Below are 26,442 nucleotides of genomic sequence, written 5' to 3' on the forward strand. Positions count from 1 at the left end.
TTTTTGTACCAGTCAAAATATATTTTATTGTTGTGCGTGTTTATTAGCGTGTCAAGGTATGGTAGTTGACCGTCTTTTTCGACCTCCACTGTAAATCTGATGTTCTTGTTGTAGCTGTTGAGTTCCTTCCTCTTTATCATATAATTGCGATGTCTTTATTCTCTCCGATATTCCTGGAACATATACTATAGACTTGTATATTTTACTTTTCGTTTCACGTGTTACCTCATCATTAGAGGTTCTAATTTTTTTTCGTAAAGAGAAAATTACACTAGCGTTCACATATAACAATACGTTACGACAGGTTTACAGCAATACTAAGGACAGAATCTCGAAAGATGAGAAATCCAACATCATTTATAAAATTCCACGGTGACGGGTCCCACTTATGCGATAAGGTATATGTGGGGACATCCAAATTAAAGCTAAAGACAAGGATTTCCGGTCATAAGTCCAATATAAAGCTTAGAAACAATGCTTCGGACAATAAGACGGCCTTGACAGCTCAATGTAAGGATACTGGTCACTATCCTGACTTCAAAAATGTTTCTATTTTGGATATTGAGAAACATTATAATAAGCGTTTTACTTTGGAAATGCTCCATATTATGAGCACACCTAATGATAAGATAATGAATTTTAAAAGCGACACCGACCAATGTGCATATGCATATCGACATCTATTGCTGAAACAACAACAAAATGCAGTGCAAGCTTCACGGTGCTCAGCAAATTCAAACAGCGTCCAGCCAACATCCAGCTAAAAATCTATCCAATGACAACAACTAAACACCATAGTTATGGCTCATGCATTTTTTTCTGTCTTATTGTTCTTTGTCCTATGTATTATTGTTATTGCAAAAATTTGTTTACACTTGCGGTATTTTCTATTGTTTACTTTCGTTCTTATGCTTTATTATACTTAATTTTTTAACATCTGATCAGTCGATCAAACATAGTCATATGTGTAAGTTCCTTTATTATATACCTACATGCAAAATAGAATATTATTCTAATAGTCCTTTTTTCTATTTGTGTTTGACAGTCCTGAAGATGATTTCAGACTGAAATCGAAATATCGACGAAGTAAAACTAAAACACAACTTTAAATATTGTGTTTTATTTAACTAAGGCCTATCAGCTCATTAAATTTTTTACAATAATAAGTACTTACAAGGCTATCAAAAATCAGCAATATTTGCTCATATATATTGAGTAATTGAAGTAAGAAGGCAGGAGTGGCCGTAAAATGCATTGATTAATTTGCAAAATTCTTGTTGAATAATAAGCTTCATATTTCTTTTAAGTGAACACTTTTATATAATATTTTGATGGATTCTAAGCTCGATGGAAATTAAATTTTTTTAATAGTAATTCTTTCGCAATTAGAGTATTTTCAATATATTTAACATTCCGTTATTAAGAAGAAAAGGTATTTTTTCTCTATATTTTTAACTTTAGGGACAAAAAAGTTACATACATCCGCGGACATCCGGGCTAAATTTTACATATGTTGTAGTCGCAAGTATTCTCTAATTGTCGAAAGAAAAAACCATTGCGAATTCTTTGCACATCTATTTTTAAATTTTTTTTGTAGATTTAGTTATCTCTACATATAAAATAGGACGTATGTACGTACCAGCTCCGACGAGATATTTGAACCTTTAAAGCTGATCTACAAACGGCAAAACCAATTCCCAGGTACAGGGAACAAACACGTAGCCATAAAACACACAAAAATAAACGCGCAAGGTCAACAAGAGCACACCAAAATCAAAAAGGCGAAGATCACTGACTTCAACCTGCCACAACCTACCGCACCAGTCACCAAGGCATAAAAACAGGTACATACAAAGCAATCCTAATGCAGGTATAACCACACAGGAATGCTACACAAAACAACCCCATTTGGTAGCATCTACGCCAATACCTGAATGTAATATAAATACTGCACAACTGATAACAAATCAGAACGTTCAACGACACTTAAGATGGCAGCACAACAATCATCAACAATTCACCCCGTCGGAAAATCAACAACACAAAGCAGTTTAGTTATGACCGTACCAAGAACGGAGTTTTTTGACATTTGGGTTCAACATTCGAAGGAAACCAGATATAAAGAATTATGGAGTTTTGTTGTACTTAAGTACGATTTCAGCGAAGCAGCCGAATATTTGATAAAAAGTTGAAGCTTACAAATATCGGCATATTCGTCGAAGCTGGATCAAAAGTGGAACACTTCTGGAAGACATAAGGAGCGATTTTTGAATAAAAACTCGGAGTGGCTTTCGGGTCCAAACATTTACAATAACGGTGGATTCAAAGTTGCCATCAGACCAAACAACCACTTCTTCAGGTAACCCCGGCCCCGGAAGACGAAAGAAGGACTTTACTATCTGCAGTGAAAAAACCAAACGGCGTCGAGTGGATGACCTCTTGCAATCTAGAAGTCCTTGTGAGTTACTTTATGCGGCAGAAGTATCAACGCGTATGTCCGGCAATAGAAATGTTGCTAACATTATAAAAAAATTACAGGAAACTACTCAAATATCCGGCAAAAAGATGTGATGTGAGCCAGATGCAAGATGCTTGAGCAATGTAGAAGCTTTAGCATACTACGTAGATAGCAAGTCGACGACTCATGGGTACAAAACGACTCGGAAGTGGAGCATCAAGGCAGGCCATAAGGTTTATCCATCATTTTACAGTCTAAGAAAAGCTAAGGCAGAATGCTATCCAAATGAAATTGATGTGGGTGAAACACGTGCTGAAATTAAAGTCCAGTCCGTATTAGATAAAACTGTTGAGCGTTTAGTTTTAGCAAATCAAGAAGTTTTTGTAAGTTTATTACCTACAAACTTGACGTATACTTTAATCAGCAAGTAGGGTTCCGATGGAAGCTCTGGCCATAGCACCTATAAGCAAAAGTTTCATGCAGTACAAAAGTTTACATGGCACTGATGAGTTTTTGTTTATATTTTCTTTCGTTCCTCTTCAATTACAGGATGAAAAAGGTAACATTGTTTGGCAGAATCCTCGACCTTCTTCTACCATGTATTGTCGTCCAATTAAATTTATTTTTTCTAAATAATCAAAAGATTTTATTGTTTTTGAAACGAACAAAGTTTTAGAGGAGATAACTGCGTTGTTGCCAACAAAGTACATGCTCGAACAATACGAAGTTTCCGTAAATCACAATATGCTTCTAACAATAATTGACGGAAAAGTTTGCAATGCTTTGGCTGAAACTTCTTCCGCACAAAAGTGTTATATTTGTGGTGCCACTCCAAAAGATATGAATAATGAGTTACGGGACTTTACGCCTAACCGAGATAATCTTGGTTTTGGTTTGTCTACTCTCCATGCATGGATAAGATGTTTTGAATGCTTGCCTCACATAAGTTATCGCCTCGGAGTAAAAAAATAGCAGCTTAGGAATGAGGCAGATAAAAAGAGTGTAAAACTACGTTCCAACGAAATCCAGAATAAATTTAAAAGTGTACTTGGATTGATAGTAGATAAACCAAAACCAGGTTCCGGCAATACCAATGACGGCAACACTGCTCGTAGGTTTTTCGAAAATTCTGAGGCTAGTGCTGAGATTACGGGATTGGATGTAACTCATCAAAAGATTCGACACTCTCCTTCGCGCATTAGCATTTGGGTACAATATAAATATCCAAAGATTTGAAAAATTTGCGGTCGAGACTAAAAAACTATACATAGATCTCTATCCATGGTTTAACATGCCTGTTACAGTTCATAAAATCTTAGTGAATAGTACTGATATTATAAAATCAGCAATTTTACCTATTGACTGACTTCAGAAGTCTTAAATTTACTGTCCCCTGATAATGTTGAGGAGTCAATAAATACCCCAGTTGTTTCAAGCTTTCATAGTAGTGTTGCTGATGCTCATGACTATTCCACAAGGTACTCGTCGAATGAAAGTGATGATAGCGAATAATAACATAATTATAAAAGATAACCTTCCCTATAACTTTTTGTTGGATCAGGTTTTATTTAATTTAGATCTATTGTCTTTTCTACGTTGTATGATACTTTACTTTTAAGTTTTTGTAATAAGTAATTTTCACATAATTAATTAAATTATTTACATTGTTATTATTATTATTGTAATTCACTTTTACATTCCTGGCTGGTACTATAAAATAATTTTGTAAAAATTTTAGTGCCAGGATAAATACTCAAATAAATACAAAACATGTATGTACATATGTACAGTCACTCACATAAATAAGTAGACACCCCTTTTTGGACAATTCTTACAATTTTCGCTTTCGCAAATTTATTTTAACTTATTTCCCATAAGAAAATTTGTCACGATCTATAAAAAAAACTAAATTATATTTAAAAATGTTTGAAAAATTCGACGAATTTTCATAAAAAATTAAAATTTTTTTTCCGAATTTTTAGAATTTTTTAGAGTATTGAGATTTGTAGTCCATTCAATTTAAGTACAATAAAGTAATATTCTTAAGTCCTTTAAATTTTTTTGGATCTATGTCACTTATTCACATGAGTTACTGTATATGAAATAAGCAAATGTATGCATATGAAGTAAAATTTTGGAAAAAAATAAAAAAAGAACATATGGCTGAAAAAAATTACGTAGTTGTAATAAATGACTGCATATGAAACGGAAAATCTCATAAAATAATTTTGTCCAGCTAGCTTGTTCTACACGAAGCACTGTGCGCCGCTATCACTATTAAGTATAGAATTTCATGCTGAAGGAAAATCGCCAATCACTGATATATTTCGATAGCAATAGCTATCGCTATTAGCGATTTTTCATTCACGGCGTTGCAATCACCAATAGCGAAATATCGTTCCATCACTAAAAGGATATAAGTTATGTAAGTGGTGCCTTCTCTGAGTATTGCTAACTCCGTCTAGAAAACGTGGAATAAGTTCTGCGTTTACTACGATTTCTAGACTGAGCGAATTACCCTTATGAGTTTTTGAAAAAATAATATTCAATCAAAATATATCTATTAGAAAATGAATTATAGATCAAAAATTTATTCACAGATGATTTATTCATGAATAAATTAACTCTGAACAATTCTTTTAGAAAAGATTTCATTCGCATAAAAAATATTAATTCGAATAACGCCCAGTTCTGACTAAAACAAACGAAAAATATGTAAAAATATGTAATAAATGTTTAACCTAATATTAATATTGTGACGAATATTAGCATGACTAACCTGATATTGGCGGCCACCGTGGTGTGATGGTAGCGTGCTCCGCCTACCACACCGTATGCCCTGGGTTCGCACCCCAGGCAAAGCAACATCAAAATTTTAGAAATAAGGTTTTTCAATTAGAAGAAAATTTGTCTAAGCGGGGTCGCCGCTCGGCAGTGTTTAGCAAGCGCTCCGGGTGTATTTCTGCCATGAAAAGCTCTCAGTAAAAACTCATCTGCCTTGTAGATGCCGTTCGGAGTCGGCATAAAACATGTAGGTCCCGTCCGGCCAATTTGTAGGGAAAAGCAAGAGGAGCACGACGCAAGTTGGAAGAGAAGCTCGGCCTTAGATCTCTTCGGAGGCTATCGCGCCTTACATTAATTTTTTTTTTTTATTTTTAACCTGATACTAAATAAATAAAGGCACAACAACAATAAAGCAAGCTGCCAGTCTTGTGTACATCAAATCAATCATCATTTACACACGTACATACAAGGCAACGAAGAGATAACTCCCACACAGATGTAGTCTTCAGCCGAAGTTGTTCTCACACATGCACACGCATATATGTAGCTCAATTACCAAGCAGGAGATAAAGCAGAAGGCAAAACGTCTAGACTTTAGTAGAAACAAAGACTTATCGAAGAATAAAGATGTTTGCAGGCGCGAACTTCGGTGGAAAGCAGCGGAGCGTAACAAAATTCTTGTAGGTCACTTCCACCACACCAAACACTTTAACACAATTTTTAACATAATTTAAGCACAAAAACACACTGATTGTAGTTTTAGAGTGTAAAAATGTAAATTCTGAACACATAGCTGAATTAAAAGTGTACAAATAATTGTTAAATAACAAATACAGACAGTGGTAGTTTAACAAATTCTGCTGTGGTAAGTGGTGAATGTGACCTACTAGAGGTTTTTTGAAGCTTGCTTCACACTATTTTTCGTCCCTGCAACATCTTTATTCTTCGATCAGTCTTTGGTAGAAATATGCGAATGAAGCGACGGAGAGTATAAAAGCAGCGCAAGCTCAGTAATCAGTAATCAGTTTTGATTTAAGCACGCTATTGGTTGTGAAGTATAAGTGTTATTGTGAAGTACTTTCAAAGTAGTCTAATAAAGACCATTTTGCATTATTGAATATTGGAGTTATTTATTCAACAGTTTAGCGATTCGATCGTTAGCAGAAGGTTTGAAATAAGCGGAATTTTCCTAAATTCGTTACAATATGTACTACATATCGTCGACGTCTTGCTCCTAACTCCAGTTCTCACTAAAAACGGCTTTTTGAGACTGATGGAATGAGGGACGATGGTTGTTTAATGTCTAGTCTCGCTAAATATTATTGAATCTAAAACTTGCTAACTCCAACAAAGTTATGAAAAGCATCGAACTTTATGTACTACGTACACAATACACTTCGTTTTGGGTACCGTAATGGGTTAAACTCTTATCTATCCCGAATCAACCCCGACATACCCAATGTATAACCTGCTTCTAACATGTCTCCACATGACACCAAATGCATTGTTGAACCATCGCCTCTCATGCTCTTATCTCTCTGGTCCAACCCTGTTAAAACAGCAAGTTTCTTCGGACTACCGTTAGAGCATATTCACAATTTGTGAGTGGTATACACAATAAATATTGAAATTTTAACGTTTTCTCTTTCAATTGAATTTTTTCATTTTACCGTGAGATATTATTGAATGAAGTTAGCAGATATTACAGCGACGTCGATGATAAGAATGTCTGTATGGTATATAATATAGAGCACGTAAGGAAATTATTCTTTTAAGTCTTATTTGTAGCACAATAATAAGGAATATTTTTTAGAAATTTCTATAACCGTCAATTACGCATACCTACATATGTATATAGCAAACCACTATGCATCATTAACTTATATACGTTTGCTCAAGCTCAAATTTCTTCAGTAAAATGTATATGTTTTGCTTTTCTAACAAAAACAAACACCGATTTTGAGTTTAGAAATCGAATTCGAAAAAACCACATTTTATGCAACCTTATTGGTGTTGTAGGGCTCTTAAAAGTATTCGATTATTCGCTTTTACCTATATTTTGGTACGTTTATAAATAAAAATTCACTACTCGAATAGTGGGTTTATTTAGATTATTCTAATAATCGCAACTCATCGTTTATTCGATTTCGAAAATCGAACTTCGATTTTGTATAAAATTACGTGCACGAAGTGCACGTACCACATATTTCTTCTTTGTTAATGTAATCGATTGGTATATATTGAAATCTTGGAATGGTGTCCCCAAATAAACTTTTCCGAATATCCGATTCCGGTGAGAAAAACATAAGTAATGATACAAAACTTTCAAAAAAAATCAATACTTTGTGGTCATCGTAAATATCTTTAGCTTTAAAAAGAAAGAAGACATCCGTTCTTTTTTAACGCGATGAGTGACAATGGGTTGACTTTAAGAGTTTCGAAAACAGATTCCTCGAAAAAGTTCTACGAAACTCCAAAAGATTTATCTCATATTTTTGTCAGTCTTGGCTTCAGGAATAGTTTTTACGTAGCACATTGAATTAAATTTAAATCCACCTAACTAATTGAGTGACGAGGAACTAAAAATGCATTCTGTTTTATATATATTTCCCCGCTAGTTTCGGGATTACTTTCAGAGTATTTCTCGATGATTTCGGGGATAATACGGAATATTTTTGGAATAATACAAAATATCTTAATAAAAACAAGTACCTTTACAAAGATACAGCAAAAACAATTTTGTGACTTCCCAGCATAACCGAAAGTCACTCACAGATGTTTAGGAATTAAATAGAATCGAACCGATCCATCTCCAGGACCAAAATTATAACGAAATTATTCGGAAATAGTATCGATATCATCCTTAAAACAATTTTTTTTTAACCAAAGTTAAGACCATATTTTCCGGTTCAGTAAACCAATTCTGTCAATGTAAGAAGCTGGTATATGTGCATATTGTTGGTCATGATTTAAAATCTTCGAATAGTTTTTGGAAAATTGTTGGCTATATTTATTGCTTCTTTTTTAGCTTTAATTGTAAAACAAAATAAAAATTGTATGAGTTATTTAAAAGATAGACAGCTGGAAGAACCATTTTTGCTAGAGCTCAAGATAGCTGGGTATCAAGCTGTTTGAGTAGCTCCATACTCGCTCGAAACTCGTTCGTTGCTCAACTGGTCAAGTGTTGGGCTTAGCTTATGAACAATTGGGGCGGCCAAACAAAAATTTCAAGTTTTATATGTTAGATTCTTTTCTATATCGGTACAAGGTCTTCTGTTGTTGCAGCGATAAGGACAATCCCCGAAGGTTGTGTTATGTTATGTTTATGTTTAGTCGCCTCTTACGACAGGCATACCTGCCGCGGGCATATTCTAAGCCTCTAACCCGCTGTCACAAGGTGTTCTCTTCACCGTATGTGCGTATTGGAAACTATGGCAACAACTAAAAACTTTAAATTTAAAATATATGTGGACTCTTGTGAAGTGCCAGGGAAATAGCTTGGCGGCAGTGAAATATCCTTATTACAATCCGACACCTCAAGCGTGTTCAAAGGTGTATAATAAATATTTCCATAAATTTTCCTATTTGGGTAGTCACAGTTTGGTCGCAAATTTGACATGTCGCATTTTACCCTGTTCAATTAGTAATTTTTTTTATTAACAAAAACATTAGGGCAGTTCAGGATTTAGTGCAAAGGGTCTAGCATCATTGCATTTGCCAACTGGTGTGATATATTGACAAAATGCACCAACAAAATATTCGGCTATGCACAGCATCAAAAAGTAGCATATCTTCTCAACATAAAATAGCAAATCACCAACTGTCAATCCAAAACAAATTTTGGAAAGAAAAAAATTTAAACTAAAAAAGTTGTTCACGATCTGAACAGCCTTAAGTCTTGGTTTCCTCGAAAGCGGTGGCGCTTTATAGCGGTAGAGTATGTTGTCAAAAATGTTGCAGTGTAAAAGTAATTATGTGGAAAATAAGAATACGGTGAAGTTTACCGTAACGTAATATAGCGGCAGGGCATAAAATATTACGGCCGTCATGACGGTAGAAACTCGTTCATCACCGTTTTTTGCCACCGCTATTGTCAAACCGTTGAACATTTTGTCAAGTAATTGAAATTATTTATAAAAAAAAATTTACATTTTTTAATTAAAATTTTTTTCTTGTGCGTTTATTTAAAGAAAATATTAAAAAAAACTAAAAAAAAAATACGCAAAAATGCAGAAATCAATTTTACGAATCGTCTGCCGTAACTGTTTGTAGTTTCCAACAAAGCGGTGCCTCCGATAACGGTGAGTATATCAGCCGCTCTTTAGCGGTCGTAACATAATGGCACCACTTTTGGAGGAAACCAAGCCTTTACTGTTTAATTCTGACATTGAATTTCCACAGTTTAAATTATAAATAAGACAATTTTTGTTATATCTTTTAAGTTTCTTCATTTTCTCGCGGCAAATTTCAGCATGTGTGGACGTGTCCATGATACAAAAATCGGAGGTAGTTCCATTTAGTGTGACGTTAGCCACTTGACTTTTGCGGGGACAATGACAATTACACCAAAAACAAGCTACCAGATTGAAAAATGTTACGAATTTTTCTAATTTTGATGGATTTCATAATAACGAATACGACTAAATTTCTTTCATAGTTATTTTAAATAAAAAAGAAGAAAAAAAAAAATGAGCCCCATGCCTTAGAAATATTTTAATACGAAATATCAGTCTAGAAAAGAAGGTTTTTAATAAGTTTTTCGAGCTCCTGAAAATTGTTTTGGCGGAAGAAACATGGATCGAAGTATGCAAAGCAAGTGAATATAGCCGTCTTAAGTGTCCGTACGTTTGCTCAGAACATTTTGACAAAACATACACGTTTGTCAATTGCTTGCTCAAAGGAGGTCCTTATAAACCCACACCGCAATTGCTTGATAAATCGGCTACAAGTCCACATTTTTTATTTTTTTATTTATTGTATAATTCAAGCGTTGCGCTTTAGGAGGGAATTGTTAAACCATTTTTTAGGGAGAACATTACCCTGTAGCCCTGCAGGTTAGCCACTAGTTAGGAGAGTGTTTCTGCCCGTTGTACCCGGGATCACCTTTGGGGCAGCCCCGCCTATACACATTCTGTGCCCTTTTAGCATAGCATTGACATAGACGTGCAGACTTTGGAAGTACACTTTTTCTCAACATGCCTTGAGAAATATCCACTGTAGGGGCATGGTAATAGGGCCATGCTAGAACAACAGGATTTTTCGTGTATTTTTTTCTGTATAGGGGTCAAGCTGCCATAAAGATATGAGTCATTATCCACTATTTTTCAATAAAATTGCATATTTTACTGTATTCTCAATCAATATATATATGCACATAAATCGTGCTAAGGCATATTATTATTGTCTCAGATGACCATTGCGTTTTCATCCAAAAAGAAGTTTCCATATCGAAAAACCACGATTTCGCCTTAACCAGTAACGGTATGGCAACGTTTCTGGCAAAACAACAAACATTATGAAACTTCAAAAATCCCCAAATACGTCCAAAAATTTTGAGTGAAACTACCTTCTTTTTTCTACCATGGACGTGTCTTGCTTTCATTTGTGATTTTCTCTGTACAGCAATCTGGTCTGAAATATTTGTACATTTTCATATACCAGAGGTGCCATTTTTCTAAGCTTCTTTTAGTGGCTTTAGATAGTTTTTGTGCTCCCATATTAACATCAACAACAGCTGCAATTTTTACCAAATTTCTTATAATCTGTGTAGTTATTTTGCTGATCCTGAGTGTTTAATAGTTCTTTTTTCATATAAGTAGTGCGCTTTATTTTTTAGCCTGCCTGCAGCGGCTAAACAAAAACAAGGCTGCTATGGCGTCCTCGACTCCTGGTTCGACGACACCAACGGCCAACGAGGCATCAATTGATGAAACGTGAAAATGAGGCGAAATTAATGAATGCACTCAAAAGTGAGAATTTTAATTTCAACACGGGACTTTTCTAAAAAAAAAGTGACGATTTTAATGATTCTGGTGAAAACCTTAATATGAATATTGATGCATATGGTGACACGCTAGGTGCTTGTTTAAGTCCATTTTCTCAAGAAAATGCAAGCGTGTCAAACAAAATGGCGGAACATAACAAAGCCAATATGGCTATTTATAGCAAAACCAATGGTCATGACAACGCTTCAATTTTCCAGCAAATTTTAAAGGCATCTATGTATTTCGTTTTAGTTTATACTTCTTCGTGTGATCAACTAAAAAATTAAAGAATCAAGAATGGTTTGGCTTTGCATAAACAAATTAAAAATTTAAAAGTTATTTTCTTGTAAATCCAAAAAATACTGTCTATAATGTTACAGACAAGATTGTAACGACTCTCAATGTTGTCAATGCTGTCTTCTTTGTGGTGATGCTGATCATTCGACAGAGGCCAGAAACCATTGTCGAATCGGGGAAAAAGAAATTAACTTCGTCAAGGTAGTCTGCAAAATCTCCAGAAGAGACGTCTTGGACACTTATTTAAATAACGATAGTCGATTTAATATTTTGCAGTGCGACGATGACGAGTTCCCTGCTCTCCCTAGGGAATCCGAAAAAAGCAGAGACAGAGTTAAAGAAGTTAACAGCAAAATCCGTACGTTAAGGTACAATAATGTTGCCAAAAAAGCAATTAGGGATAATGCTCGTTTTGTCCCAAACAACACCCCCTCATATGTTAAAAAAAGTCATCAGACCACTTCTGTGCTGGATTCCACAGCATATCTTAAAATTTAAGTTCCACAATTAGAAAAAAATTGTATCTGAACTGTTCAACTTTTCCTCTAAGAACATTTCCAATTCCCAAATAGGGTCCATTCGAGACGGTATTAGTGCAATTAAACAACAATATGAGATGACGCCAGTAGAAGATGACGCCAGGCTTATTAACGAGAACAGACCTCAACCCTCTTTAGCATCAGTATGCAGGTGCTTTAATTCAATTGTCAATCTTTAAAATCCAATTGCAATTATATAGAGCTTTATCTAAATAGTTAATTATAATTTTTATATAGAAACATCATTAACTTCAACATTGTAGAAAAAAACCGCGAGGGTGGTGTAGCCATTGCATTAAAAAAAATATTTAATTTCAAAAAGTTTCCTTTTTCCAACTTTGATGTATTAATCACCCGCATAACAAATATCCGTCCTAACCTAACTATTTGTGTCACATATTTCCCAACGAACTAACCTGTGCGTAGCTTCAACAATGAAATAGAGCGTATTATTTCTTTCCTGGAAAACTGCAACAATGTCTTGTGACTTTAACGCCAGAGCAAGGGCATTAAACAAGCGTGGAAGTTTGCCAAAGCGTGACTTCAAACAAAGTGGACGTGGTACATATGTGGTCGAATGACAATGATCAAAAGTTTCTGGAATATATTAAAAACGAAGTACCTACCAATGAGGCACAATGGAGCATTAATCGCCAAATAGACAATAACAATGATCTTGAGATGACCTTTAAAGAACTACGTGACACTATTAAAAACAAGAGCAACAATTCACCTGGTGGTGTCGACAAAATCACATATAACATGCTTAAAGCTCTTCCTGAGCTTTCCCTTAATAACATACGTTCAGTTTTAAATAATGCCTTTTTAAATAATCAAATTCCTGAGAGGCGGCGTAACATCAAAATTGTTCCAATCTCAAAAAGGGACAAGGATTTAGAAGATTTCAGTAATTTTAGACCAATAGCATTGAACCCTGTTTTTTTTTTAAAGTATAAATTTTGTCATTAAAGAAGGCATCGCCAACTGCGAATAAACTGGGCTCTGCCTAACAACTCTTGCCTACAGAAAAAATAAGTCTGCTCCAATCTGCATCAATTATATTCTTCATCATGCCTCCGTTCTCCGTTTTCGAAGGCCGGCAGAAGCTCTCATGTATCACCTAAGGATTTCAGGCCAATCAGTCTCTCGTCGTTTCTTCTTAAGACGTCTGAGCGGTTGATTGACCTGTACCTACGGGAAAGGATTCCTCGGGGGTTACTGTCGGCTTCACAGCATGCTTACTGCAAGGGCAGATCGACGGAAACGACTCTATTCCACACAAAGAGTTTGCTCTGGGTGCCTTTCTAGACATCGAGGAGGCTTTTAACAATGTCTTAACGGAGCAATCGAAAGAGCTCTGCTGAGTTTAGGAGTCGAGGCGGCTCTGGTTGAATTTATTAGCAAACTTCTAATTGTCGCAGCGGAGTGGGAGATAGGGCGAGGAAGGCCGCGATTGCCTTGTACTGCTGCAGGGGGGCTATCGGAAAGAGATGGGGACTCTCGCCAGGAGTAGTACACTGGGTTTATGAGATGGTGGTGAAACAGTTTCTACTCTATGGGGTGCTGGTCTGGTGGAAAGCACTGGACACGGTTAGCACCTCCAAAATGTTAGTGTCAGTGCAACAGACGGCGCTGATTAGTATCAGTGGCGCTCTCAGAAGAACACCAGGCAGGGGACCGGTTAACTTGTTCACGGATGGGTCGAAGTGGGACGGAAAGGCTGGTGGGAGGGTCTTTTGTCAAGGGCCGCAAGTTTAAGTTGGCTGCTCACTTCAGTGTATTCCAAGCGGAAGTTGCTGCGATTGAGGACTGATTAAGCACTGCTCCTACCATTTTCTTTAAATCCAAAAAAAGATCTTCTGCTTGCTTTCACAAAATTTAATCAAGTGATGAGAGATACCATCCCAACACAAAATAAATACATACATTTTATTTCGGACTTTTAAACTTAAATTACTGTTTCAACTCGAAAAGGTGATTACAAATGCAATAATTGCGTTTAATATGCATAATTGAGTTTCGTTATTTTGACTGTTTTTTTTTCTTTACTTTAATATGAGGAAAAATAAAAATACTATATAATCAGCCCAATTCTAAACAAAAATTTTCCCATTCCTCGTATTCTAAATAAAAATTTCTTGTGAGTTTTTTCACTTCTCCCTTTCCTCCTTTTCTGAACAATATTCGAAAAAGCGGAAAACGGTTATGGGAGAAAAGTAGGTATTATGAATGTGAGTGAGAGGGAGATTTCTCTGCCATTTCTTGGGAGTTTTTTCACTTGTTAAATTAAAAGGAATGCATCAAAGTAGTTAAAGGAAATTGGTTCTTTTAAGAAAGAACACTTATTTGTACAAATTTGTGCTAAAATATGTACATTCAACCACAATATTCTTTATTTTAAGTCGAAAAGTATACATAAGCCACGGAAGAGCACTTGGTATATTTGATGCAGCCATCCAGAAATTGCGCAAGTATTTTTTAAGAAGGCTTAAATAGATTTTGGCATATGACGAAAGACGAATTCAACTCGACTTGGTCGCCAGAAAATTGCTTTGCTGAATGGAAGCAGGCAACTCCGGCGGATTTGTTATCCCGCCGTCTTCTTCTTCTTCTGCGAGAACAAAATTCCGGGGGAATATTTAGAATCGGGCTGAATAAGTTTCCATAGCACGTGCTTAACCTTTTTCTGTACTTAATATAATTTAAAACATATTTAAAGATAATTATGCTTAGTAAAATAAATAAACAATAGTTTTAAGTAAATTCATATGAAGCGTAGTCGTAAAAATTTAAAAAAATATCTTAGATATCTTTTGATAAATTTTTTTTACTTGCTTTAACCAACAAATTACCCAAATGTATAAGGCATTCTAACTGGCTTATAGTTAGTATTGTAATGTAAATTTTGAACAACAAAAAATATAAACAGTTAACTCAAGACTTTCTTGTTTGGTAAATTTCGTCATCTAAAAAGTTATTCTCGGCAATGCCTCATACATATTTATTAGGGCGGGTCAAATTGTATGGGGAAAAAAACTTCAGGTGCACATCCAGTTTCTGGATCTATCTAGTGTCCATGGGACCATAGGTCTGAAATGAATTTCGAGCCTCCCTAATCAAGTGAGAAAATTTTGATATTAAATTTTCTAACAAATTAGGGAGGCTCTAAATTCATTTCAGACCTATGGTGCCATAGGCAATATTACTCAGTATGACGCATAGATTCAGAAACTGGATGTGCCTTTTCATATTTATGTATATTTATGTATATCAAAGCCAAATGTACTTCTACAAACATGTGAGCTGATAGCCATAGCAGCTAGTGCTCTCTTTTGTTAGTCTTAAATTTTATTTTAAGTCTAAATATATAATTATTATTTAAGAATTCATGAGCTTAAACCGGCTTATAATAACTGAATATTCAAGTTTCTCTTAGAAAAAACATAATAATTGAATATTCAATTATTATAAGCCGGCGTTAAGCTCATGAATTCTTAAATAATAAGTATAAATTGAACACACCATTAAACAAACAAACATAAATATGTAAAACTGAGCCCGAGTTTACAAAGCTTCTCATTCGCATCGAAAAAGAAACTTTACAAAAACATATCTACATACACACAAAGTAATAGAGAGAGAATATCACAGTTGTGTTGTTAGTGTAGAAATAACAAACTGAATTAGGTAAGGAGACAAATACAAGCAGGATATCCTAGTGGTTAAGGCAACTGCAGTTTCACCGTGTGATTCGCAGTTCGAATCTCGGTGAAACCTTTGATAACATTTCGAAATTGCCTGACGACGATGACGTGGCGGTTTTCGAAATGGTACCATCGCAATATGCCAGTAAATGTTTCCTTCTTTTCAGTTTTTCCCAATAAAACCAAAAATAATAATTGAATAACAATTATCATTTATCGGTGTTAAGCTCAATAATTCTTAAGAAAAAAAAATCTTAAGTAAAACTGAACACACTATTAAACATACAAACATATAATTGTATAATATATATTGTATTAAAAATGTCGGAACCAAAATGTAAAATGGACTATTTTTGTAATGTTTGTGTACGTTTCATAGCAAGCGATGAAAAATGTGGCAATGCACGTGATTGTTTTTTGGAAGCCTATAAACAATATTTCTCGCAAGAGTTTATCACTGACGTAAACTATGCCCCTAAAAAAGTTTGCTTTAATTGCTACTCCAGTCTTATGTAATGGAAAAGTGAAAAGAAGAAGGCCATGCCTTTTGGTATACCAATGATGTGGTTAGACAACAGCCCGCATCAACAAGAAAATTGCTATGGATGTATCAACCATAGCTGGGGAATAATGATTAGTAATCCTAATGATTAGTAATCGGATTAGAAACTTTTATTTTGCAGAATAATTCATTAATTACGATTAGTTGCCTATACTAATCGATTACTTATTGATTAGATTATGACTAATCAAATATCTAATCGCGATTAGTGACGATTAGCATATCTAATCAAAACTAATCAAAAAAATTTGATTAGATTTCTCGATTAGTTTTGAATATATTTGATTAGATCAACTATTTTCATATATTTTTGTAAAAAAAAATTTATTATTTTTTGTATATACTCTCGTTTCTTTTTTTGTCCTGAAATTTGGAATAAATATGGTGCACTGAAGGAACCGTGTCTAGCGTTCAATACCCCGCTTACGTCATCAGCGCCCGTCGAAAGGCTGTTTTATTTGCTGGAATAGTCAATACTCCAAGACGGAATTCATTGTCTGAATTTTCTTTTGAAAAGTTGGTAGTAATGAAGTCGAATATAAACATATGTATGTAATATAAATCAGCATACATTTAAAGCGTCGAGAATCTCATGTTTTTTTTTTTTCAGAACGTGCCTTTAATTTTTATACTACAACTAGTATGAGAAAAAGTGGAGATAGACCCACCAATAAGTGTACCGAAATGACCAGGGCTATGAGCCGAAGACAAACCCGTACTTACTTGTTTAATAAGATTTATGTTTACATTGAAATTTTGAATAAAAGTTCTTTTAAGTTTGATACTTTATGAATTAAACGAAAAAAAGAACAGAAATATTTCAAAATAGTTGATCTAATCAAATCTAATCAAAACTAATCGAGAAATCTAATCGAATTTTTTTTTGATTAGTTTTGATTAGTTATGATTAGATATGCTAATCTTCGCTAATCGCCATTAGATTTTTTATTAGTTCTAATCTAATCAATTAGTAATATAAAATGTTAAACAATCAAAAAAACTAATGATTAGATTATTTATTTTTCTAATCATAATGATTTCCAATTCCAATCGAAGTTCCCCAGCTCTGGTATCAACTACTATAAAACTTTGAATAGAAGGAAAGTAAAGAATAAAACTTATGTACCAATGCCAAGTGTCCAATTACCATTACCGCACTCAGAATTCGTTCCAGTACCAACATACCGAAGTATTGATCTTCAAACAGATATCAGTACTACAACCGCCACTGTTATATCCCTGCATTTTTTCTCAGAATACGACCCTGGTGAATGTACATCCTATAAAACATCAATCCTAGTCACACAAAACCAATTGAATGCAATTGTTGCAATTTTGTGTTTGACTCAGAAGAAATCAGAAGAACTGGCTTCATTTTTGAAAGGAAATAATTTGCTGGCGAAAGGTACAGCATAAGCAAGTAACAGCATATCGAAAACGCCAAAAAGAGTTAGAAAAGTTCTTCTATTTGAATGATGCAAAAAACTTCGCTTATTGCAACGATATCGAAAAGTTAATGAAGACGATAGGGTTAACCTATAAAAAAAGATGATTGGCGTTTATTCATCGATAGTTCACTAATCAGCTTAAAAGTTGTGCTTTTGCACAAGACGAATAGAATGCCTTCTGTTCCAATTAAGTATAGCACTGACGTAGTGAAAATTTCGATAATTTGAAACACATTCTGGAAGTAGTCAAATATAACGAAAACCAGGGGTGCATTTGCTGCGACCTCAAAATAGTTTCATTGATTACAGGCTTAACAGCATCTGGCCGTCCAAAATATCCGTGTTTTTTTCGCGATTGGGATTCACGATACGGAGAAGGTATTAGAGGAGGAAACCAGTACAACAGCATAACTGGAATAGTCGCATTGGACGGAGATGGCCTAAAGACAATAGGCTACACGATACTCTTGTCCCCGAATTGAAAATTTTATTGCCGTTGCTCCACATTAAACTTGGCATTGCTAAAAATTTTTTGAAATGTATCGCAAAAAGGCCAGCAGTATTTGTTCGGCCTGGGTGCGTCTGGAACCGGCAGTGGGTAGGCGCACACGGGTCGATCTTGGAATGGATGATTCGCTCAAAAGAAATAAATAAAAACACAAGAGGAATTCCTCGTTATAAAATAATACTTTAATTTAGAGTGATGGGAATATATATAGTGTTGATACAATATTACCTTGGCGCTTTAAGTGACGATGGTGATCCTTGCGATGTGTGCTGGTTGGCGGTCGATCGAAAAAGAGGCCGGTTATCCCGTTGAGGACAACCGCTAAGCCGCGAAAAAGTCCTCTGGTATTAAGGAGGGGAAAAAAGCCACACACACAACAACCCCCACATATACGTGCATGGGTGCTGACAACCCACACACACACGTGCATGCGTCTGAAACGCATGCATGTGCATGCATGCACACGAATGCGGCGTGAGTGTGGGTGGCTGGAAATATTATTAAAACGTTAGGGAGGGGCGCCGTCAATCAGATACAAGTTAGGCATTGGGCCTAAACATGCCGCCCCCCTTGCGGTACGCAACATCACAGTCCACCAAGGATCACCGACCGTGAAGAAGAGGGAAAAAAAATAAAAACTTATAATTAATTATATCTAACTTAACATAATGCCGGCAGTCCGCCGGCTTGGCGGCACGCAAAATGGTTTGCGCAGTGTGGGAGCTTGGTTGCTGCTGCCTCGGTCATTCACCAATTTTCCCGTTATGGTGTAAGGCGTGAGCCAGGTTTGCCTAGGGCTAGGGATTGCGAAAAGAAGTAAGAAGATATACGTGTTCATATTTCTTGCCGTTTATTACAAATTCATTGGAAATTCTATGCTTGTGAATTTTGTATGAAGAAAATTCAATAAAAAATAACTTATTGTAATGATACAAGCCTTTAAAACGCACACCTCCATTGTGAATTCATACAAGTGGCGGATTTTCGATAAAACGTTCACAATAGTGAACAGCGAGTGAGTATTAATATGTAGTCTGATTTTCTGTATATAAATTTAACGGAAAAGCTGATTTGAAACAAATGTGCAATTCATGGCACTTCAATTTAATAACGGCGAACACAAGAAAGAGAAACCTTTCTTCCATTCTCTGACCCTTCGCGACAGCCGTTCTCCCTGTCAGCTATGATTTGACACGTAGGTATGGCAATGGAGGGATAGAAAGATTTTTCACTTGTACGAAATCACAATGCACACCTCTTGCGACTGTGTACAGCAGAAATTCAATAAAAACAAAAAAGTGTAAAAATTCATGGATATCGGTCGTTACCGAACATTTTCATGTTAGGCCTTGGTTGTGCCCGAGAGTACCCAACCGAAGATGGTACTCTGAGCCAGCAAAGGGCCAAACGTGGTGGGCAGAATCCCTGGTAGCATTATTTCGGCATATACGTCTGTCCCTAGTACGAGGCGGATCGGGGCGGATGAATAAAACTGTGGATCCGCCAGACGGAGATGTGCGTACGGGGATGCGATGGCGCTGTCGACGCTGGTCGTGGGGGCCATTCGCCGAAAATTGGACACGACCGCCGCATGGGTTGCAATTCGTTTATTTTGGCCGTGTCTTCCTCGTATGCGTAGTAGGCATCCTGCTTGCCCGCCAATGTTGCTGGCAGGGAGTTGGAGCTCCTGGGCTAGCTCATATGCTATCACGGTGGTGGGGGAGCATCCGTCAATTAAGGCCCGGACGAGGTGTAGCTGCCCCCCAGCTTCTATCTTCACGACCGCGGTGGGTGTGATCGCTACCGTTGGTATCATGGTGGCGGTGGCCGCTGGATGCTGGGCTACGAGCCCTGACCGGAAGGTGGACACGGTGGTGAGCTGCAGCGTGTTGCCTCCGTGGCTGCGATCTTGTGGCTGATGTCGTTGGTGTAGGCGAAGAGGCCGTGTCTCCGCTCTGCGGTCGCGCGAATGTCGTCTCCGTTGGGGGTTCCTGGGTTGCCGGCGAAGAGACCGGGTCTCCGCTCGGCCGTTATATGTACGGCGCTGGGCTGTCGCTGTCCCTTGTTGGAGCCGCTTCCTCTCGTGCTGCAGAAGTGGTCGAAATGATTTGGCTGTAGGCGTTATGGTCGGGCGAAGAGACCGCGTCTCCGCTCCGGTTCGGCTGGCATCTCGGTTTCGGAGTGGACGAAGAGGTCCAGTCTCCGTTCCAGCGTCCGACGCATATAACGAGATTGAGTCGTCTATCCGCTCTCGGGGTGAATCTAGCTCCTCTTCCACTTGGACGCTCCATGGCTTGGAGCGGGCTTCTTGTAATAGCTGCTCCTCTTCGTCGATCGAGGCGATGTGCAGCATCGTGTGGTGCTTCTCGCCGCACCGTTTGCATCGCCCTTGGCTTGGGCATGCGTTAGAGCGGTGATCAGGCGCCAGACAATTTCCACAGTAGCTTTCGCGAATGGTTACGTAGAGGCGCTCTTCTGGCCTTTTCGCCCTAAAGGATGGGCACAAGCGGATAGGGTGTCGCTCAAGACACACTCGGCATTCCGACGAATAACGCGCTGCGTTCGTGGCAGCATTTCGTTTTAAAGCGGCAAAACGACCCATTTTCCTGAAAGGAGTGAAATAGGTTTCAATGGGTCGGGTCATTGTCAAAGTGCAGGGGCGAGTGGTCCCTAATTGTATTGTTGAGATTTGGGAAATTTTCGCGTGCGTAGGGGGCAACCATCTGTAGCAGTATAAAATATTCGTATTTGGCGCACATCATGTGCATGGCCTCTTTCAACGCACGTTATGTGCCTGGGTCTTTAGTGCCTTATTTCGTTTATTTTGTGTCACCCGCTAGCGTTTTAGTTAGCCACGGGCACACTAGTGCTGCGGAAAAATGAGCATTTACGATTTTTCAGTTCGCACATTCTGGTACCGAACCGGGTAGAAAGTGTGTAGCGTGGGTTCTTTTGAGTCGCTGTTATCTGTGTTGTTGATGCTAAAAATCAACAACTTCCCTGCCCGCCACAAAAAATATGTTTGGACAGCAAATTGTATGCTATGTAACGAAAAAATAAAAAAATAAAAATCTTCGTTTTGGACGAAGAGAAGAATTTGCAGAATGAATAATTTTTGTTTTGTATTGCCCTTCACTTATCTCTTCAACTTTTCCCCAAGTACGCTTGTAGTCCTGTTTTATTGATGGCCTTTAGCAAAAGGCACGGTTCCCGAAGGGTACTTGGCTCCGGAACCGATTTTCCGGAAACGGGTTCTTCGGTACCCGTATGTATCATTTTATGCATCCCTAATATAATGTACATTTAAAACTCGGCATATATATGTACATACGTTGGTATAAGTATATGGGCAGTCAGTGCACGTACTTTACCGCATTGGTAGTTTGACCTACCTTTTGACCCATTTTTATTTTTTTACTACTTCTGCTACCAACACTTAGATTCTACCAATATTTCAGTATTTTCGCACTGAAAACGCATACTGCGATAATTTTAAAGTATTGAATTGCAGAGCCCACCTAACTAACATTAGGAGGCGATACTGACCAAATCAGTAAATTTGAAAAAAAGAACTTAAACAGGAAATGAATTTTTGAGTAGAGAAATATAATGACTGAGTACGCGAATATTTCCTGCGCTATTTTTCTCAGTTTTTTTTTTTTGAATAATTTGAACGACAATAGGAAGTTTTACGTAAACGATAACATGCTGAAATCGGTTATTTTTCGGCAGTAATTTTGGTACCTTGGAAAATTGTTGTTGTGGTTAGACGTTTTGGTGCATGTTTGTCAGTATTTCACACTCACGATACAGGAAAAAAGTGAGTATCGTATAGGCATAAGCTATGTACATAGGTATATACAAATGTGCATGTAATTTTGTCTTGTTTACGTGTTTTAAAGGTGTCATTTCCTTGGAAATGTGCGATATTTGTTCTACAATACCTTACTAATTGTTTGTACACATCTGAACTGTAGCTGTTGTTTTCTTGGTAAAAAACTACCAACTACTACTATTTTCATTTTTTTTTTTGTCTACCAACATTTTCCTCTTAAAAAGTCCGCGTACTGGTAGATATTTACCGGCAGCCAAGACAAAAAAAAATTGCGCACATTCATACACACCCGTGTATAGAATGTAAATTCCTCTGAACTGAAACAAACGGGACTAATCGAAAGATTTTTTTCCGTTGCTTCATTCCTTTTACTACGGCGCGTGGCCGTAGTACAATCGTTTGCGGAATATTGGATGCAGAATATGTAAGGGTAAGTACAATTCTAATATTTGCTTCTATTCATTATTACAAAAATAAAATCAATTTTTTATTTTATTTTATTTTCCATTAATAATTACTTTTATTTTAATTTTCAGGTCTTCAGCAGCATGTTCACGTATTTCATTTAAAACATTTGCAGCTTCTGGTGGCACTTTCCATTCGGGGTTGGTTAAGGTAAAACGAATTAAAGAAGGCTCAATTTTTCCATTATCGTGTTCATTTTTGGCAGCTAAGCCATGGTCATCTAGATTTACCTTTTGTTTTAAGGAAGGCTTTGGTATTTGCCAATCCGGATTTCCGTATTTTCGAACGTCCATTTGTGCAAATGAGCACACATTTCCGACACCCTTCACAGTCATTGTAAAACTTTTGAAAAATTTTACCAACTTCAATGCTTGCGGCCGAAATACAAACATTAGTATAAAGGGCATTATTGTTAAAACGTGTTCCACTTGAAAAACATATTCATCGTATATGCCCAGGGCCAGGATTAGCACCAGAATTCCACCAGATATAAATAATATATTTCTTGCTACTACTGCCGTTAAAGGAGGTGAAACTGACCCTAGGTACCTGTCTGCGTAATCATAAGCGCGGTTCAGCCGTGCGTCCAATCCATGTTCGCGTTCATTAAAATGTAAATATAACTGGTAATTAGACCATATCCGCATTCCTAACATTCCTGGCTCTTTTCTCAATACATTCGCATATGAAAATAAGAAATATAAGCACTGCCATATGAAAATAACTGGTGCCAAAATCAAATTCGCAATTGCAACCCACATTATAAGTTTTGACAATCGTTGGGCCAGTTCAACTTGGTTGCTACGGAAATTAAAATCGTCACGTAGTTGCCAATTGTTCTAGAGCGCTTCGTTGAGCAAATTTTTTAATTATTCATTGCCTTTTTAAGGTGTAGAGTAGCTGAATATGTTTGGATTGATTATTTCAGGGCGTTTGCCGCAGACAGATTTTACACCCGTGGGTGAGAATAAAGTTGTCATAAATGTTCCAGATATAGATCATGTTAACTATATAGTTGTGTTTTTAACTGGTGTAACAGCCCTGCCCGAAGGAACAGCAGCCGCTGTATACTTTAGTTGGCCTGATGATAATTCGGCTCCAACATGGCAGTACTTGGGTCACATATCCAGTGCAAGCTTTAAAATCTCACAACTTAAGAAAAGACATGAACTAGAGGCGACGGAGCATGGAATGATTTTTGGTGCACAAGAGATTTCACATACATCACAAATTGCAATCTCAGTCGAACCAGAGCTTATGATTGCTGAGATGACGCCAGCTGTGCAAAATACGAATGCAAATCTGCAATTTAGCCAAAAGATGTTAGAAAACTTTTTCAATTACGCATCCAGTTTCACCGTGACTCCTCAACAGATTCCACCATTGAGCAACGAAACGCTAGTGCCTCTATCGACATTGCAAAATTGGTATGCAAACTTTCAAAGACGTATGGCTCATAATCCATATTTCTGGAAGTGTTAATTAGCATCTTGTTCATACTTCGAGAGAAGAAGTAATCTAATTCTTGTACGCGGGTTTGTTCATTTCGATTGTGATCGGGCACATGGAAGGATGATTTTAAGTCCAGAAAAATTCTTTCTGATGAGTTTTCCTCTTAAATCGAGCATTTATCTGATTAATACGGTGATCTTATACAGAATAGCGATGTTGTTTAGGCGGCTTCATCGCCAGTAACTACAATGGATATAATAATGGCCAGGATGCAGATTGGTCTGCTAGGACGTGGTCCGGGGAAAACGCCACCGCCACTGGCTGCTAAAAAACGACGTTTCGATTAAATAAAGGTGGCGATGATCAGGCAGAACCAGCTGCAAAAAGACTATCAGGATCAGAGTACATCAACGTTAGGTTCCGAGGACTTTGTGAGGAACAAATAACTGTTTTGATTACCTGCCCTTCGGGTAGGAGTGTATTCTTCACGGGCTCTGCTGGTACAGGGAAAAGTATTCTTTTGCGTAAAATCATATCTGCTCTGCCACCGGATGGCACTGTGGCTACAGCTTCGACAGGTGTAGCTGCTTGTCTTATTGGTGTTGCAACTTTGCACGTGTTGGCCGGGATCGGCACTGGTGATTATGGGTTACAGCGTTATATTGAATTGGCATCTCGTCCAGCCAGTGTTCAAATCTGGCGTAAATGCAAATGACTAATCAGATACGAGATCTCCATGGTGTATGGACAATATTTTGAGAAAATCGAGGCCGCAGTCAGACGCATACGCAAAAAATGAGCACCCCTTCTGTGGAATTCAGTTGAAACCTGGTGGCGATTTCCAGTAATTACAGCCTGTGGTAAAGAGCAAGAATACAACGCCAACACAACGTTCTTGCGTCCACTGTGGCGCTAAGGAGAAGTGTATTCAATGTTTTTTTTTTTTTTTTGGATTAAGAGAAGTGCATTGCCAATCGGATCCAAAGTTTATAGATATTCTTAACCGCCCACGCATCGGTCATTTTAACAATGAAGTTACTAAAGTAGTGCGTGCTACTTCGAAGCAAAAAGTAGACGGCGATGGAATCTTGGTCACACAACTCTGTTCGCATAGGAATGATGCAAATTCTATCAATGAACCCAAACTCGAAAGCTTAGATGGTGAAAGAATACTATTTCGCACCAGCACCTGATGGTGGCAGCATAAGGCGGGTATTACATTATAAGCAAAGTTGCCACAGGCCCGATTGTACATGAAGCAACCCAACCGACAAATAAACAAAATTTATTAATCGCAATTACCCCAATGATGTGGATCATCACTTATTGAGATATAATGAACACTTTTAAAACTTTAAGAAGAAGACTATTATGCGTCATTTGTGCTCAGTGAGCAATATCGTCAGTCCTGTGATGCGCTTAATTCAGATAGTTTAAAAGATCCCATCGTATTTCTACGCACAATCAATTGCAATGATGCTGTAACTGACGGGGTAAACACAGCCTTAGAAGGCGCAGATGTTGCTAATTCGACATTGGAGGCGGCAGCGTATACATCGTAAAACCGGAGTCTAAAGCGTTACAAATATTGGAGAAGGAAATGGAGGTACAAAATCATGATAGGTGAGCTTCATTTGTGTATATTGGTGATAGTGTTATTGACGTTCATATTGTGAAATATCAGTAAGCTGACCCTTTAATTTAACTTCCTAATTTTTAGAGGAATAAAATTGTTTTATGTCAACGCGAAATGGCTCACTTACATTCTGGGATGTGGGATAGTCACAATCAAATACAAAAACCATTGTATTAGGGAGCGACAATGAGCATGTAAGTCATTAATTTGTATTTGTCATATGATGTTTAAATACGTACTAATTAGTTAATAAAATCAGAAGAAATGAAAAGAGTGTAGGCGGAGATTTTATAAAGAAAGTAGGAGTCCAAAGCTATATAAGGGTGGTAATAGTTATTATTCGTATTCAAAATAACACACCTAATAACCCATGGAACACGATTTACGCGATATAATTGAATAATTGATAATCGTGCATACCATTTCCGAGCCCCTGGTCTTCATCTCCAAATTTATTTCCTAATTAAACGAATCATGCGAAACAGAAATGCAGTCAATCCTAACTTGGATTATGGCTATGAGTATAGCAGAAAATTAGCAAAGCGTCGACGAGCTACCCAATAATAAGTAGTACAGGTGTTGTAATTTTAAATGTACCACAACGAACTTTTACTGCAGTAAAACATATCCCTATTGTCCATATTCTTTCTCAAAGAAGCTAGTGGTGAAAATTGGCATTTTCATGTTGAATGAAAATTGCCACAGCAACTGGTTCTACGTACCAGAATGACTTGGGTTTTCTCTGACGGAGGATGTATATGTCACATTTG

At 37.1% G+C, this 26,442-nt stretch overlaps 2 protein-coding genes across 2 annotated transcripts in view; one reads left to right on the top strand and one right to left on the bottom strand.

Moving 5' to 3' along the window:
* l(2)05287 (WD repeat-containing protein l(2)05287) overlaps nt 1-26,442 on the bottom strand; it is a 107,017-nt gene that overhangs the window by 41,063 nt on the left and 39,512 nt on the right. The window lies entirely within an intron of this gene.
* Nucleotides 23,491-24,667, top strand: LOC137242516 (protein OPI10 homolog). Its single transcript, XM_067769795.1, has one exon. It carries the CDS (start codon nt 23,491-23,493, stop codon nt 24,064-24,066), a length of 576 nt encoding a protein of 191 aa, XP_067625896.1. The 3' UTR covers nt 24,067-24,667.

Source organism: Eurosta solidaginis, chromosome 2, assembly GCF_040869045.1.
Source record: "Eurosta solidaginis isolate ZX-2024a chromosome 2, ASM4086904v1, whole genome shotgun sequence".
NCBI classification, from domain to species: Eukaryota; Metazoa; Arthropoda; class Insecta; order Diptera; family Tephritidae; genus Eurosta; species Eurosta solidaginis.